The sequence below is a fragment of the Pezoporus flaviventris genome, unplaced genomic scaffold (genome assembly GCF_033815535.1).
Source record: "Pezoporus flaviventris isolate CSIRO_AGI_PZ_B2104156 unplaced genomic scaffold, CSIRO_AGI_Pfla_v1 ptg000029l, whole genome shotgun sequence".
Classification (NCBI taxonomy): Eukaryota; Metazoa; Chordata; class Aves; order Psittaciformes; family Psittacidae; genus Pezoporus; species Pezoporus flaviventris.
The window spans coordinates 7,494,351-7,512,134 of NW_026892577.1; the positions used below are offsets into that span (position 1 = coordinate 7,494,351).

General features: G+C 41.4%; 1 protein-coding gene across 5 annotated transcripts in view; it reads right to left on the reverse strand.

The window, feature by feature from the left end:
• Positions 1–5,547: 5,547 nt before the first annotated feature.
• The window catches only part of ADD3 (adducin 3), a 100,953-nt gene continuing 88,716 nt past the window's right edge, over positions 5,548–17,784 (reverse strand). For 4 of the 5 annotated variants that reach the window (XM_061458798.1, XM_061458801.1, XM_061458802.1 and 1 more), the window contains 10 exons: positions 16,937–17,086; positions 15,869–16,012; positions 15,682–15,780; positions 14,487–14,669; positions 13,412–13,669; positions 12,345–12,464; positions 10,962–11,051; positions 9,667–9,790; positions 8,667–8,762; positions 5,548–7,949 (listed from right to left, as the gene is read on the reverse strand). In XM_061458798.1, coding sequence (XP_061314782.1) covers positions 7,651–7,949; positions 8,667–8,762; positions 9,667–9,790; positions 10,962–11,051; positions 12,345–12,464; positions 13,412–13,669; positions 14,487–14,669; positions 15,682–15,780; positions 15,869–16,012; positions 16,937–17,086 — 1,563 coding nt within the window. In that variant the 3' untranslated portion in view covers positions 5,548–7,650. The remainder of the gene's footprint in view (positions 7,950–8,666; positions 8,763–9,666; positions 9,791–10,961; positions 11,052–12,344; positions 12,465–13,411; positions 13,670–14,486; positions 14,670–15,681; positions 15,781–15,868; positions 16,013–16,936; positions 17,087–17,784) is intronic. The other variant, XM_061458803.1, reaches the window with a different exon arrangement.

A 17,784-nucleotide genomic window follows, 5' to 3' on the forward strand; every position in this document is an offset into this window, starting at 1 on the left:
TAGTGCTGGGTCAGGTCCCTGCATCACCATTAGCACTCAGAGACCCTGAAGGGCTGTGTTCATTAAGGTCAGTTAACTGCCCTCAACACCGTGGATACAGGTCAGCCACTCACAGCAACCTCCCCTTTCCCATCCCCGCAGGAGCATGGAAGAGAGGGAAAGGGCTCAGGTGCCAGGATGTTCACCGGGACACTGATCCCTGCAAGGTGATCAATCTGGTTGCCATGCTGCTGGGTTTGGGGGCTGCTTTCCCCCTGCAGCTCAGGAGTCATTTAGCTCCTGATGCATCAAGCTGAGGGCTGAACGCTTGCTCTTCTGCAGCTCTCTATAGCACACAAACATGCTCAGCCCGTTGAGTAAAACCAGGCCATTGAGCCAAGTGCCTCAGTTCAGGCGATGTTTGCACTTTCTGTACCTTTGGGAGCAGAGGGATGAGTGCTGTGCCTGGCGAGGAGGGCAGAGAGCAGCCGACATGCCGAAGGTCACAACCAGCACGAGGTTCCTGCTCAGAGCCATGCCCAGAACAGCACTGCTGCCCAGAGCGTTTCAGTTATCCCCTGCAGAGCTGGGCTGCTCAGCACCCCGATAGTGCAGGGGACAAGCTTTGGGTTTGCAAATAACATTTGCACATGAAAACGTTGCAAAAGCTACATCCATTGACATGCAGTTGTACCAAAGTACTGCTGCAAATGCAAAAGGAAAGGCACCTGGAAACCATGGCACTGAAGCAGGCAAGACAGAAAGGTGCAGGATCCTTTGGCACTGGTGGATTCTGCTTGTCTCTCTCTGGAGAGACAGTGAGCCCTGGGAAGGGCCATCAGCAGCCCCTCAGTCCTCTGGTCAGTGGAGGTGAGGGGCTGGGCAGCTCTGGCGCAGCTGGGATGAAACATCTCAAATCAGTTACTCGCCTCCATCTGACATCCCACCTGGGACTGACAGGAAACACTGCCTCCACAGGTAGGGAGACAAGGACACAAAGCCAGGAGGGGACATCCCCTTCCCTGTGTGCTGGTGTCAGCAGTTACAGCAAACATTTCCAGGTGAGGTGCTCATCCCAACAGTCTGCTTCCCCTGCTCCCAAAGCCCTCCAAAACAAGGAGCATGGCCCACCTCTGGGTGATGCATCTTCACAGGCTGTGACAGTGACCCCGTGGTCAGACCCTGTGTGAAATACAGCCAGGGGCTCTGCCAGGATAATGCTGCATGATTCCCTGTTCATCCCGCAGCACCAGGTCTGTGGCATGGCACAGCTTGGTTTGGAGGTGAAAGCTGAGGACCTGCGTAATAGGGATGCACTAATGTCACCCCAAAGCATAAGATCCTCGAGGGGGGAAGGTCAGCATCTGTTTCATGTGAGCTCAAGCATTTGGTTTTCTCTCCCCAGTGCAAACGTTGACCGGGGATAGGAAGGAGAAACTGGGAAAGTCAGGCAAGAGAGACTGAAAAGGAAGCTCTGTGAAACGTGCTCTGGCTGCTTTCAGCTGTTGATTTTCCTTTATGCACTTCATTTACAGGCAGATCCCCAGTAAGAAGCACTGACAACAGCTTACACTTTATAGAAGTCAATGTCTTTTCCTCTCTTGGAGACAATTTAGAGCATCTGTCCCTTTGACCATCATATATGAGAGATAGAATAGTATATAATATAATCTCTCTATAATATATTAAAAATAACATTTATCTATCTCCATTCTCTCCCTTTTCTCCCCTTTCTCTGATTTTCCATGCACAGCAGTTACAGCACAAGCAGCTGACTCTCCCTTCTCAAGACTGACTAATAGAGAAAACCGGCTATAACAGATGAGAATGAAGCGCCAACTCGCCCAATATCCCATTTCCTACAAAGGTGAAGGGAGGACACTTGGAGAAATGCATAAAAGCAGGGTGAGCGCACAGTGATGCTGCCTGAGACCCTGCCCTCAGCCTCCAACAGCGCACAGTTCAGAGACAGGGAACAAGATGGCTTCGTCAGAATTTGCCTGCTGAAGGGCAAGAAGACACAAGTGGGTTGGCAGTGGCAAAGCACGCCGTTCCCTTGCCATTCCCTTGTAAAGAGCTACGGGAAGTCAGCACAACCTCCAGAACTGGTGTGGTTCCTCCACAGCAGCGCGTTTCCCGATGGTTTAAAACTACTTCCTTCAGTGTAGATCTTCCCAGAGGTGTGCCTTCCATGACTCCTGGTTCTCCATTCCAACGTGCCTGGCACAAACAGCTGCAATCTGCACGGCAGCTGGGGCAGGCGGTGCAAAACAGGCACCTTCTCCTTTATGGCTTTGCTCTGACCGTGCTGGGTGAAACCCGCGCGGGGCAGGGTTGGGCAGGGAGCACGCCTGCATCCAGTGGGTTTTCACGGGTTTGGTTTCAGCACAAAGGGCTGGCGGTGCCCATCATGTGTGGTGTTGGGTCACCTCACCAACGGCCTTGGGACTGCTCCATCTCTGGCAGTGTTCAAGGCCAGGTTGGACGGGGCTTGGAGCAACCTGGTCTAATGGAAGGTGCCCTGCCTGTGGCAGGGAGCTGGAGCTGGATGAGCTTTAAGGTCCCTTCTGACCCAAACCAGTCTGGGATTCTGTGGTTCAGATACCACTCACCTAAGGAGGAGCTCAGCGAGGCTCTGCCCCAGCCCCAGACACCCGAAGCTCTGTGGCTTCTGAGCCCTGTCCCACTGCACACCTTCCACAGGGTCTCCCATCACTTCTGCCCCAACCATCCAGAAATGCCGAGAGCCCTCAGTCGATGGGTGAGGTTGCTAGGGAGGGAATACTGAACATGAGGGAATTCTGCTCTCTGGAGAGAGTTTATAAGTGCAAAACCCCCTTCAAAACATCCTTCACTAGCTGAGAAAGCACGGGAGGACTGAGGGGAGCAGAGTCTCGCCTGCTCCATTGCTGGGTTTTGAAATGAACCAGTACCGAAAGCGAGCCCAGCAGCCAGATGTCTGCTTTCATCTCGTTCCGCTGGAACTGGAATAAAGCCCACAGAATCTCCACCGAAACACTTTCTTTGAGAGCTCTTTGTTAATGGCTTTCCGGCTGCAGGGAGCGAAGGCAGCAAACGTTAGAGTTTGATGCCATCTAAAGGCCGCCTGAGGTTTCACCGTTCAAAGGCTGCGTTTGGGATTCTAAACCACGATTTCACAGTGAACTCGTTTGCTCTCCAGCTCTCATCTTCAGACTTCGCTTTATTTGCTCACAAGGTGATCAGACTTGACTGAAACTGTCCATGCTGTGTTCTGCTCCAAGTGCAAACTGCTTGGGTGCGCTTGCAGGTCCTGCTGGCACAGGTAACACGTAAAGCTTCCAAAGAACAGGCCTGCAGGAAAAGACAGGTTTCTCCACATTAAATTCTGGCAATCTTCTCTCTTAGAAACCTGAATTGCTGCTGACTTTGCAACTGGGATTGTGGCAAAGAGCTGAGAAGCCTTAATATTAGGGGTGGGCTTTCTACTATTCCTCAAAGAGTCTGTGCAAATTTGGCCAATCTGCAAGTCTCTAAATGTAGGAGTTTACACAGGCTCTGCAACAGCTAAAATCCCCACCAGACACCCTCCTGGCATCCTCACCAAGCTGCTTGTGCCACATAAGCCACTCAGGTGGCAGTGCCCACAGAGCAGCCGCATAGACAGTACCAGGCAACTTCTCATTAGTGCTTTTCTATGAGCCCTCCACCTCATTTAACATCCTGGATAACCAAAGGAACAAACACGGACCCACACATCAACCCTGTGGGAGGGGGGATGCATTTCCCCACCAGTGTGCAGGAAAGGGGAGGAACATTATCAGTGCTCGTGCCAGAAGTTCCCACCAGATCCACATGCCCAGTGTGGGACTCGGTGGCTCTGTCTCCCTGCCCTTGGTTTCTTAGCAGTACATTGTATTTGAGAAGTTTCCACAGGGTGGAACAGCGAAAACTCAACGGTTTTGCAAACGGGACATCCAGAGAATAGAAAATCCTCAACTCCTACAAGGATTTATCCTACACGCTCAGCACTTTACAATAACTCAACTGGCGAGACAGGAAAACACTGGTCCAAATGGCCTATTACAGCCTTCACCATGACATTATCATGCCTCCTTGTGATAGAGGCCCGATACTTTAGATCAGGCTCAAGTATCTAAAGTACACCCCTTTGGGCAACTTTTGCAGATCAAGCCCAATCTGGTTTGCCATGTAACCTTTATCTCCAGAACAGGTTTTCACAGTCTGTAAGAGAAGTCAGCAGGTGATCACCCAGGTCACAATGCAGATTTTAGCATGGCCATATGTAGACAAAAGTGGGCTAGAAAGATACACAGCCTTATAAACCCTTTGTCTTCCTTTATAAAGTTCTCAGATGGCAGCTTGCACGTAATTCCCCATAGCATACCCTGCTGCTTCTCTGTATTGCTGTTTCTTGGGTTAAGCATCCTGATGGTACTAATTACTTCCTATCATGTCAATGACCTGTTCTGAAGCTCATCTTTCCAAGTGCTCCTACTTCCCAAGATTTAAGCCTTTATATATGTTATGCCTGTTAGGAACATCATTTCCATGCGTTGGCTTGCAGAGTCTCAGATCCTTCGTGTAACACTGTGAGAGTCAGATCTAAGTAAAAATGAAGGGTCTGTTGTGGTTCATGGACTCATAGGAATAGAGAGAGTTCAAAGAAGAAAACTACAGATGCACTTGGTGTAACACAGCTTTAGCTCCTCTGTTTTGATAGTGTCTGCTTTCAAGTTAGTGCAGCACGAAACAGAGCGTGGATGCTCCTGGAGACAAACAATAGTAAGATACAGTCTGAATCTTGGTTTATTTAAGATGCTGAATCAAAATGAATGTCTCACGCAGGGACTGTGCTCATGAAACCGCCACAGGCTCGGGGGGCTGGAGTTTTACTTTCTTGTCAACGGGCACAAAAAGGCTGATTTGTGGAAGGACAATGAAAATAAATATGTGTTGAATTCCTTACAGACATTTCACACAGTTGATGCAGCTATACAAACACAACACTGCAGCCTCTGCGAGTCCAAGGTATACCATATGCTGGCAGGGCACGACACAGATGTCTTCAAGTAACTTTGCATTAGAAACCTCCCCGACAGAAAAAAACTTTGTTTTCATTAATAAAGTGAAAAAAAATGGTGATTTCCACAAGCAATCTCCCTGCTCTGTACTGACAGCACTTAAACCACCCCAGTGCTGCGTCTTGGGCTGTCACACCTAAACCCATGCTGCGCAGTGAGACCAAGCAGACAGGTCAGTGTGCTCTGGGAGAAGAAAGCCCGCAGCACACACTCACTGGGTTTCGGGTTCAACCCTGCTGCCTGACAGCATGGTGTTGTTTTACCACGGGCCTGTCCCCTTTCATCTCCAGGAGCTGTGACAGAGAAAACAACCACTCTCTAATACAGTCAGACTGGTTTCTTGCACGGCTTTCAGAACAAGCACAAGAAAGAAGCCACCTTCAGGATAAGCTCTCAAGGAGTCACGTGCATAATCAAAGCATCTTTTAAACAAGTGAGCGATGTGGGAGTGCTGCAGGAACAAAAGGCCGCTCTGCACAACCCATCTATTTAAAATACTGTTTATTTGTGATTTAACATTAATTAGCATTACATCTATGAGCAATTTCCGATAACATTTATATATTTTCCACAGGACACAAGAGTTGGCTGGCTCATTCTTTATGCCAAAGCAAGGAAATAGAGGCATTAGCAAAAGGTGCAAATAGTTCACGGGTTGCATTTTAAAAAATATTTATGCACATTGCATTCATTTAAGATATATTCTTAAAAAAGTTATGAAAAGCGTCGTTCACAGGTTACTGTTTCTACACCTGGTGTAATACAACACGAGTAATGTAGAACGTAAAAAGAAACAAAACCCAAAAGTTAAGCAACTGAAAGTTTCCACTATGATTAAAAACACTGATTCCAGTATTTAGTGATAGCTAGAAAATTGTTTCCAGGATCCATTCCAACATTGCGTTATCACACTTACACGGTCAAAGCTAACCAGCCCCCAAACATGCTATAATCAACATTTGTGCATGCCAAACCACTCTCCAGCCATATTTAACAATTATATATGGTATAATATTTCAACCAGCAGTTTGGGAATCACATGGATCTTTAAAATGTACTTCCTATTGCGATGGCTGATTTACAGACATTTGACACAGCGAAGAAAACCCTATGTTAATTTCTATGTTTAGTTTGTATTTACAATACAGTAAAAGTACTAAAATGACAACATCAGTAAAAATGAGTAAGTGGCAGTACCACCCTTACCCATGGCACTAGGCTCTGGTTTGCTCTGGGTTCACCCAAAGGACAACACGGATTCATGAGACCCTTTTACAATTCAAATGAAAGCGAAGAAGAAACCCAAAGTGTTGCACTCCGCATGAATCCATACAAATGATTTCAAACGTCTAATATGGAAATGTCACTTTGCTGATTTAATAAAAATATCCCACAATCCATAGCATATATTTAAAAAAAATAATCACCAAACTTTTACTTTCTTTTGTCTCTTCCTATTTTCTTACTATTTCACTTTCCCTTTTAACAGTTTTGTTTCCTTCATTTGGTTTTGTTAAGAGATTATTTTTCTTCATTCATTAGCAATACCATGAGAGAAAAATAAAACAACCCACAAGTAGTTTTTAAACGTGAATCCAGTTCAGTTTTATATGCTTTTATTTTCTGATTCCTAAGTCCCTGGATTCCTGAATTATATTTAAGTATACTCTAACCCAAGCATTCTTAAATACACTCTACTATTAAATGCTTGGTTCACATGCTTATAATACCTTTATACTGAGTGGTATACAAACATTTGAACATATAAAATCTTCTTTTTGTTTTGCCAGTTAAACTAAATTATCAATGTTAAGTGTATAAAACCCCCCCTTCTCGAAAAATAAGGGTGTCCTTCCCCCAACTGATAGAATAAAAAAGAAGTCTTCAAAAATTATATTTCACTAAAATGAAATATTTGGCAAAAAAGTTATTGAAGAATGGAATTCTTTAGACATTTTGTATAATTCCAAATAAACTTTCTCTTACACAGTTTTTTCCCTAATATTATGTGCCAGTGTATAATAGTCCTATATGATCTAATCTTAAAAAAGATTTAAAGGTGTGCTGTTAATACGCACCCGCTCAAACAGGGGTACAGAAACCAAATATATGGTCAAAATCACAATACAAAAATGTATGAGCTGGTTACCAAATGAGACAGCAGTTTTGAAAAGTCCTATGATCACTCAACAGCAACTTTAATGAAGACTTTAGCTGTACTGATCATTTTAAGGTCTGCAAAATACTCCAAGCATAACTTGCTGCCGCATACTGTGATGGTATTTGATCTTGCTATGATGGGAACTGAGCACCTGCCAGTGTAGTTCTATATGAAACTAATGGATGTTTCCAATCCTCATAGCAACTTTGGACACAGTTAAGAGAGAGATGAACTAACTTTCAATTACCATGAAAGGGTTTCTTTGTTTTTTTTTGTTTGTTTAGTTGGTTTTCTTAAAGCAAAACCTCTTCCAGTTCCTTTTTGTTTAGGTTAAAAGTCCAGTTACTGCACACCCCTAACACTACGCTGTTAATGGTCAACTTAAACATTTAAAATGTGCAATGTCTCCTCGCAACGGAACTGCACTTACGCTTCTACCTTCTCCTTCTTTTTGCTCTTTTTCAGGAAAGAAGGAGTGCGGAATTTCTTCTTCTTCTTTGAAGGGGATTTGGAAGGTGACCCTTCAGGGGACAGGGCCTCTTCTATCTTTTCAGAACTTTTAATTGTGATCTCCACGCTCTCCACAGTACTAGTGGTTAGCTGACTGACCCTCTTGGTGAGATCTTCTTCCATGTCATGTGCATCTTCCTTGCCGTTCACCACCACAACTGGCAGCTCCACAGATATTAGGTTAGCATTCTGGGTGTAGAGATCTTCATGGTTTTCTGAAGGAACAGACAATTTTGCAATTATTTCTGTACACTATCATGCAGAAAACCCCAGTATTGAAACAAAGCCTGTGAGTCTGGACTGTGATCCAAGGAATGAAACCCGAAGTGCTTAGATGTGTTTTTTTCCCCTTTATCCACACTTTCACTTGTTGTATGCAGACAATACTTTGAAAGGGTCATTAAAGGAAAACAGGGTGAAAAAACTAATCTTATCTTTGGCAGGTATACGTACAGCTCAAGCTATAGAGAGTATATACAAATACAGTCTGCATATATAGCATATACATGTAGTCTCAAGCACATTCAGAATTCCACTTCACTGCAAGAGACTACTTTATGAAAATGCAGCCATTCCATACAGGTGTTCTTGAAGAGCTAGCCTTTCAAAATGCCTTCTTAGACTTTGCTGGAAAAGTCTTAGGCAAAAAATCCTTATCTTAACACTTCCAGTAAAATAAAAATAGAATCGATTCCCTCCACCTTATTAATATCTAAGTTGAAACTTAGACCTGTGTTGGTTTCTGTTTGCCACAACTAAGCATCAGGAAAGAACTGAGAAACACAGTTTTCTGGACAGAGTCCCACCCAGACTTGACAGAAGTGGGCTCTTTTTAGCTCAATTGGCTTCATGCAAGTGTAAGAATGCAGCAGAAGAGTGGATGACTCAGGTTATCAGAGCCATTGGCATTGTACAGAAATTGCATGGAATACCTTCTAATTTTTCTGGGATATTTTGCGGGGATTGAGTTTGTGACTGAATTTGTGACACAGATGAACCGTCATCTGAGAATAATTCCTGTTCCGCATCTGCAGGACAAGATTTGAATTAGTAGCCATGCAAAGTAAAAATCAAGCAAGAATGTCAGTGCTAGTGCTACAGGATTTACAGCTCTGCATTGTGTTGTTCATGCTGACAACATCAAGAAGTTACAGTACACACTTTAAACTCCACAGAATTACAGACTTACACATTTATCTGCTAACAATCATTATATGTTAGTTCTTTAATAGAAAACATTAAAAAGATTGGCAGGGTTGCATTTCAAGTAGCAGCTGTTTTATCTGTTAAGTCACACAGTTTGCTGTTACAGTAAGTTATTACACTATGCCCTGAATGTGGTATATAGTAACATAGTTTTATTACACAATATTAGTGGAGAAGAATGTATAGTAAGTGTTATTGTTTAATAAAATATATATATATGAAAATCAACCCTGAATTAGTAATTCCCTGTGCAACAGTAGTATTGGAAGATGTAAAAAGTGAAAGTAAATGAGTCTGCACATTGGGAGAATAGAATTAAAACTAAAAAACCCAAGACAAAACATCTCAGTAAAATTTTGCTCAGCTGGGCACAGACCTGAACTACTTGATCTAACTTTGATAGCAACTTTGAGGAGGAAGTTGGACTAAGATGAACTTCATGGGCTCTTCCAGCCTAAGTTATTCTATGATTCTGACAAAAGAAGTCATTATGTTAGTGTGGTTTTATCAACCCCATTTCCGTGTAAACCTTCCATTGCTTTAATGTTAGCACCAACCAACGTGAAGAAAAAAAAACAAACCCCAAACCAATATTTAACAAAACAAATCTGTTGTCTCAAAGAATGATTAGTTCAAAGTAGCTGTCAATGGTACATACTAATAACTAATAATTACACAGTAAAAATTAACTCATTCAATCTCAACACTTAAAAACACACTACTGACCTTCCAACCCCTGCTGCTTGCGTTCAACTGTTTTCTTATACTCTTCCAGTTCCTTTTCTGTGAGACGGCTGAATGGGTTGGGTGGTGCTGGTGGTGCATGCTCATCATCTTCAAATTGCATTGGCTGGGAAAGAGAAAATCATGACATTTAACAAATGTGTTGAAAAACACAAAAGCAGCAAATGACCAAGCAGGACGTATGTGGTTAATGTCTCTTTTTTTTTCCCAAATTTTGGTGACACCAGCTTGAGAAGGAATACAGAAGAAAACCGTAAGACGTATGCAGACAAAAACTAACCACTTAATAAACATTCACATAGCAATAAGTATTAAGTACTGAGCTTTAAATCACCATCCTTTTGCAGCAGAACAATCATATTTGAGGGTGGGGGGCTTTGTGTATCAAGGGGGACAGATTTAAAGTAGAGATCTGCCTCAACAGCTTACACCTCAGGGACTAACAAACCCTTCAGAGAAGTAAAACTCCTTTAGCAAGAGGGATTAAAAAATAAGGTTTCTCATATTTTTGGCAAATGCCCCAAATTCTAGGATTTTTCTTTGTAGGAAAGTAACTGCTCATTCACCAGTTTAGGAATCTAACTGGAAGAGCTCTTCCGAGAGGAAGAAAGAATACTCGTTTACAAAATATTCTTCTTGCCTGAAATAAATAAGCAAACTCAGGGTTATGGCAAAAGAATACTGGAAACCAAAATGAGGAAACAGATGTACTATTTCATGGACAGTTGGAAACCTCGTAGATCTATAGAATTCCAATTACAATTCATCGCAGTTTGTTAGATAGCCTTATTAGGCATGTCTGTACTGTTTGGAAGTGAGTCTATTCTATTCAAGAAGAGATTAGTGCAGACAGGTCTCCCAAAGAGAAGAACGTTTCTAATGAAAGCTGCCTTCTATGTGGTCCCATCCCACCTTTTAAATTCAGTTATTCTGAGTATTATTTCCTTTAGCAGAATTTGCACAGACTGATGAAAAGATGATTTTTGGCACCCTGCATTGCAATGTTCATCCTTTTTAGCTTAAATGGTCTTAGGCAGGGGTCCCACTTCGTTAATATTAACAATAGGCAAACTTACCATGCATATCTCCATTTGAAACTAACATTTCAAGCCTTTGAAATGAAACATGAATAAAGTGTATTACGCATCCAGAACCTGGCACTGAAATAATCAGTTCTAACAAAGCATTTGGAAAGAAAATGGCCCCAACTGATGTTTAAAAGACAGGCAGCTAAATAACCCAAACATTTGTCAATCAATGAATTATGTCTTACTCACCGGACTTGGCTTTTTATCTACAACAATCCCAGCGAGCAGCTGAGACTGTGGTCCTGCTGTCTTTAGGTCATATCGGTTTTGTTCCCGTATCTATATAGAGAAAATAAACCAGATTAGAAACAGATATTTATCTTTATCAAATCCCATGCCCATCACCTTCACAAAGCCAGTAACACAGGCTGCAGTGAATGGCTGGAGGATCAAGCTGTATGCTGCTGCACCTATAAATTTGGAACTCTTCTTCCACCTCCGGATACACTGCATATGTTGTTTTGTCCTTTGAGTACTCCCAGATATCCACCCTCGTCCCAGCTCCTGCACTTCATGGAAGCCAATATTTAGAAATGAGCTCCAAGAAACAGTGTGTCTCTGAACCTGTCCTCTCCATCCCATAAAAGACCCATGTTAAGCTACTAGAGAGATCTCTGCAGTCATAAAGGTTTGTAAAGTTTTCCTTTTGCGACTAGCTCACTATTCTCCCCAGATAAACAGCCCTAGTTTCACATTGTCAGTGCTTAAGAGATTGACAGATCAGATGTAAATACAAGTACAGACTGTATTAAAATAAAATCTATAGCAAAAAATAGGAATAAACTATCTAATGAGACAGTGACATGCATAAATCCAAAAATCGTTTTCTGGGGCTTGTACTATTAATCTCCAGATGATTAGTGGGCGCCTTTCCACTTCTAAAGAAGGGAGTTTCTCCTTCTAGCTCCAGTTCAGTCCCCACAGACATTGATATGGTGCTTTCCACGAAAGAAAAGAACATGTAATCAAATGGAAAGTGTCCTGAATATCTGTTAATATAGTTATGTCTAGGGTGGAGTATTTGGCCATTCTGACAGTCAGTGTCTTACGTGCTGGAAGGGAAAAGCAGTGAGATATTTGTGTTTAGAGAGAGGTCCAACAAAGATCTCCCATTTTGTCTTTTTACTGCCATTATGAAGCAGACTGGACCATAAAAGCTCCACCTTAATAATTGCTAGGCAAATTAATACCGAACAGAGTGACATTACAGTCTGAGACTGAATCGTGCTCTAGATGACACACAGCAATTTGATTCATGCTGACACCTATTAATCACTAAATATAATGATAAATAGCAGGCCTTACCATTCCCAATCTATCATTTCCAGAGTTAATACTTATCATTTATCAAACTATTTCATTCAAAACTTATATATATATAGCATATGTATTTATGGATTTCATGTATATCAGATATTTAAATAAATGCATGTTAGTGCCAAAAAAAAGGTAAGAAACTTCTTAGCAAAACCAGAACATTTGAACATGTTATTTTACTGCTGTGCTGGATCATTGCTTGAACGTATAATTTTATTTGGGAATATTATAACTTTCATTTCATCACACTTTTACCTTATTTCTCTTTTCCAGCACTTCACTCGGGTTTGTGTTTAGAGGAACAAATTGGTTTGGATCTTCAATTTTGATTGGTGTTCCTCCACTAGTCTTGGAGGAGTCATCAGCTTTCATCCACTTAAAGAAAAAAACAACCAAAAAAAGCTAAACACACCAGCATGAAGGGGAGGAACAATTTTCAGCATTGTCCTAGAGTTAAAAAAGAGATACAGAGAAAGGACTTTCTGACTTTATTCTCAATTCCACATGCCACCCACAGAATAATCCCAACTCCTTGCAGGTCTGTACGTTTGCCAAGAGGATTTAAATCGCCTTGAACATGTACTGTCAAGATTGCTTTCAGTAAACAGTGAAATACATTCCTTAAGAATGGAGGGGTTTAAATCAGTCGCTAAGGGCATTTCTCCCGAACTTCAGTTTAAAAGCTCACTAGCCTGCCAGCAGGAGGAGCTGATGCTTTTACAGTTGTACTATGCAACTGGGAGTAACCTGACAACAAACATGCTTCACAGTCCCAAAAGAGCGACCTCTCTCCATGCTGCAAACACAGTGAAAGCATCTTGGTGAGCCAAAGGAGGAGGAAAAATCTTGATCATCATTAAAAGTAGGAGCATGAACAGACTCTTCAAAGTCTGTTTTCAGTAGGCTCACAAACAGGAAAGGGGCAATTAGAGATGAATTAGAGCTTGTATCTCAGATCTGTAGAGAACAGAACAACCCACGGGTGATTTAAAACCTTACTATGTTTGGTGGATAATTAATAGCACAGAAAAATATGGTAGAAAAACTGTTTTCTACTTCAGGAATCATAAGAGCTAGTAACAAGAAGGAAATCATTATTAGGTTTTATCATAAACTGTTACTATTCCAAATAGTTAAACCCCCCTGCCCCAAACAGAGGGAGCCTTTAGTACTAACGTCATTAAGTCTCCCCAACGCCTATTTTTATTTGCTGGATACGCTTATTTGCTAATCCTGTTAAAGATTTCTTCATATAAACCATGTGTAATTTACTTTCAAGTACTGCAAAAACTATGTGACCCCCTAAAAAAAAATCTACTTACCGTGATCTTAGTCCTGGGACTGGTTTCCCCATTCCAGGACTCCTCAGGCACATTAACTTTCAAGTATGTGTTTGGAGAGTTCAGCCATCTTGTCTTTTCTCTTTGTTGCCTCTGTGCTAGGAATTTCAGGGGGGAAAGCGGGACTGTATCATCTTCAAAGGAAAAGGCAGTCACAGTGGCTGGGATCTCCACATCACTCTTGTGTCTGGGTTTTTCCCTGACTAGTGGTTGCCTATAGGCATAGCCAGTTCTGTATCCCTATGGAGGAGGAAGAAAAAAAGGAAAGAATGTTTAAAAAAATAAAAAAATCAGGAAAAGGTATCCAAAAAAAGTCATGGAAGCTTTGTGTGCTTCTCTTATATGCGTTAGAGGTCCAGTGAGCTCTTCGGAGAACAGGCTAGTGGTGTTGCCCATCATTCATTCATAGTATTGGCATTCAAGAGACCCATTTAAAATACAGTACAGCAGCAGCTGGACAGGGCCCAACTAGCACTTCACCTTCCTCCTACCTTTGTGAATGCATGACCACCAAATGACGCCCTGCTCAGGTTGTGACCTAGGTAGCATTCATGAGGACATTTATCTGTCTTGAAAAATGGCACATCCTCATTGATGACACTCTCCCACACCCTTCACTCTTATTTGTATCAAAGGCTGTTCCAGAATTCAGAGTGGAGTGAAATGGATATTTCAAACAAATAATAAGTTTTCCTCTTATTCCCTAATATTAGAGTGAATAAAAAAATATAAATGGAATCTGCTCAGTCTATTTACTAGGTAGCCATTAAAACATTTTTACTGTTAAGCTACTATAAAGAGCAAATGTGTTTGTGAGATGGGTTGGACAAAATTTAAGTTCAAAACATTATAAATTCTTATCAAGACATAATACTACTGTCAGATACAGTGACAAAGTAAGACCTAAACCAAGGAGATTTCATATACAATAATAGTTACTACGTCTTCATTTTCAAACTCACAATGAAACCAGAAACAATTGTTTGCTTTACAGAAGCTAACCCTACACTCAGAGCTTACAGAGACTATACAGACAATGCCATCAACATGCTCTCACCAGGTTGTCCAGCATCCGCATGAGTGCTTCAAATTCTTGCTCCCCAACTTTCCATTTCTGTTGCGAAGCCATATTAACCCCACCACCTCCAGCAGCTGCCACACCATGTGTGAAAGGCTTGAACTTCTGCAGATCCAGTAGTAGGAGATTGTCTATCCCACCTGCTCCAGCTAATGCATGAACCTAGAGACATGAATGAGGATATTTCATTTGTGGAAAAACTTTTGGATTCTCTGCTTTTCTGAGTTCACAGAAGAAACACACTTAAACATATGTTGCAGTTGTTTCTCAAGCTAGTTTTCTACTGTGCAAAAATGTATTAAAACATATAGCAAGTGATTCTTGTGGAAAGGATGATAATTTCTGCTAAAAATTGCACTCGAAGAGGAGTGGACTCAGACACTAGCTTCCAGAGTACCTTAAAAAGGTCCTTCCTTGCATCACAAGACTAAAAACTGTTCATTTTTATATCTACTTCAACATGTATGAGTGATCAAACGCAACATAAATATCAGGAAAAGGGAGGAAAGGAGTGGGAGACTGCCATTTGCACCTCCAATCACCTACTTGGGAGGACAGGGTCACTGGATAACAAGTAAGAGCAAAGGGATGAAGTTTCTGGGGGTGTGTTCAAGAGTTATAGAAGGTGAGGACCCTTCTCCCCACGTTATAAATAATATCTAGATACTTAACTAGGTACCTGACAAAACAGAAATAATTTGGGATGCACATTCTTTTCAAATACCCTATCCTCTACCATTGCTCCAAAGACCTTTCGTTTATTTGGTTTTACAAATATTTGTGATCATAGTAAGAAGCTTCTTTTCTTGTCACAACATTCAGCTTTGATAAACAAGCTGGATGTCAAGAGATCTTAACACATGCTTCCCACATGCAGAGAGCACCACTGAATCTATTATCCAACAGATTCTCTGCATGAAGCTCACTCTCCACAGCATGGAACAAAACCTGTATCCTTCAGAGTGTCACTTAAAGTGACACTCTTTCTAGGAAGACTGTATTTGTGCTCTTCCTTCTCTTTTCCTGATTGTTCCAATTTCTCTGACTTGGTATATGATTACTGGATTCCACAATCACAAATATTCTGCAATATTAGAGCTCTTCCCATCTGGATGTAATTTATAACTCAACAGCAGAAATCATTGAAACAAGATACAGATAAATTCTCTCTCACCTGTGTTTCACAGGCCAGTTGCACATTGAAAATATAGTGGAATGCTTCTTCCAGTGTCTCTCCTAGTGCTACCACACCATGGTTTCTCAATACTAATACCTAGTAAATGAAGACACTAATGTTAAATGGTAGAAACTGTCACAGTACATGAAAATGGTTTATGAAGAGCGTGAATGAGGTTGAATACCTTGCAACTGGGTCCAAGAACTTTCTGAAGCTGAATTCGCTCTTCCTGCTCATCAAGAGATCCCTGGTAGTTGTAATAAGCAACATCTCCCAGAATCAGAGCCTCCTGTGATATTGGAAGGATGCCACACTTCATAGATGAAACCTGTTTCAAGAAAATTAATTACTTACTCATAATTAGCAAAAAATGCAATCCTTAAGCCCCACATCTCAACCACCCAAGCCTTAGCAGGATGTATTGCTAGAGGACATACAAACTCTTTATAGTTTAAGCTTAGAAACAATACTTTTTTTTTGCTTCCCCCCCCCCCCCATCTAACTTGCAATAGGGTGACAGAGCTGCTGCTACCCAACCTAGGAACAGTCAAGAAAAGACAAATTATCCCAGCTAAGTTAATTGCTGTGATTTGTATCTATGTATAATTGTCAGTATAAGCCTACTTAATGTTTCTTCCTTCTTTCCCACATTTATAACTTCAGAAAGCTAGTATAAAAGAAGTTATTCCTTTTTTTCTCCGCAGTCAAGGAATGCATGTATATGCATTTAAATATAAAATAATATGAATTTATCTATTTATCTCAAACCAATTCTTTCAAGTCTCCTTACAATTTTATCATTGTTATACAGACTGTTTTAAGCTTCTATGTTAACTATGATTTTTAATAGCGAGGTAATCCAAACTGAACATAACTACTAATTAAGCCACTTAAAAATGAAGTTGCAGAATGCAAATGATGCAGAAAAGCAGAGAATCCAAAAGCTTTTCCACAAATGATGATGCATACAGCACATTATATGGGCTAAGATGCTATAAATGAATCCCGTGTAAACTATGTACTTTACAGCGCCTAACCCAAGTACACTTGTACCTGAGCACCCATTTCACTGTGCTGGCCTAGCCCTCTTTCTCCGTTTATTTGATAACCTCACACCTTTCTTGACCAGTGGAGAGTCAATGCTAGAACAAAACCAAAACTGCTGTGAGCAGTGATTCAGATTCAGAAATGTGCTCTAAGTTATGAGGTAAACCTGCTTTCTTTTACTTTTTATGTGAGAAAGAAGACTTACAGCTGCTGTTGCAGGGGTATGTATGTGTATTACACATCTGACATCAGGGCGTGTGGAGTAGATGGCCACATGTGGACTGAATCCTGCATTGTCAATACTGAGACTTGTACTTCCCTGGTCAACTACATCTCCCAGGATGTTTACTTTAACCTGGAAAAGTCAAACAAAGGAACAGTAATTAAAACAGTTTGCAAAACCTGACAACTTTCTCACTTGGTACCAAATTTCCCCCCACATATTTATGGGTCAGAGCATTAAAAAAATAGGAGAAACCATGACTCTGTGTGTCAATAAACCATCCTGCTGTCCAAACCCTTGATAGCTGTTGGAAGTCCAGCCATGGAAGGTAAGACACTGCTACAATATATATTCCTCTTTGGTCTAACTGACCTTTCCTTGTTTCTGACTTTCAAAACAATTTCATTAACATTTCCTACATTTTAAAGATGAAGACAGTTCAGACTCTGAGAAATTTCCAATAAGAAAATTAAATGCACAGGGAATTTTTAATTTCATGGGAACATTAAAATAATAATTTCAGGATCTGCAAAAAACAACAGCAGGGTTATGCCAGGTCTTGTTCTCTTGTTTGTACTTTGGTTCTGTGTTTGCTGGTGTAATGCTATCAGTCTCAATCTGCTACCCCTTTCAAGGAGGTAGTTTCTTTACAGATACATACTGACATGGAGAACATATGGCAGGTTCTGCACCAAAAGATTCATGATTTAGCAGCTACCACTGCCTAAATGCCAGTCTGTAACTTCACCCAGCTCCTCTGTTTGGCCTGGAGAAGATTATTCAACTTTATTTCCCCACGTATAAAGATAAGAGCTGACTCTACTAACACT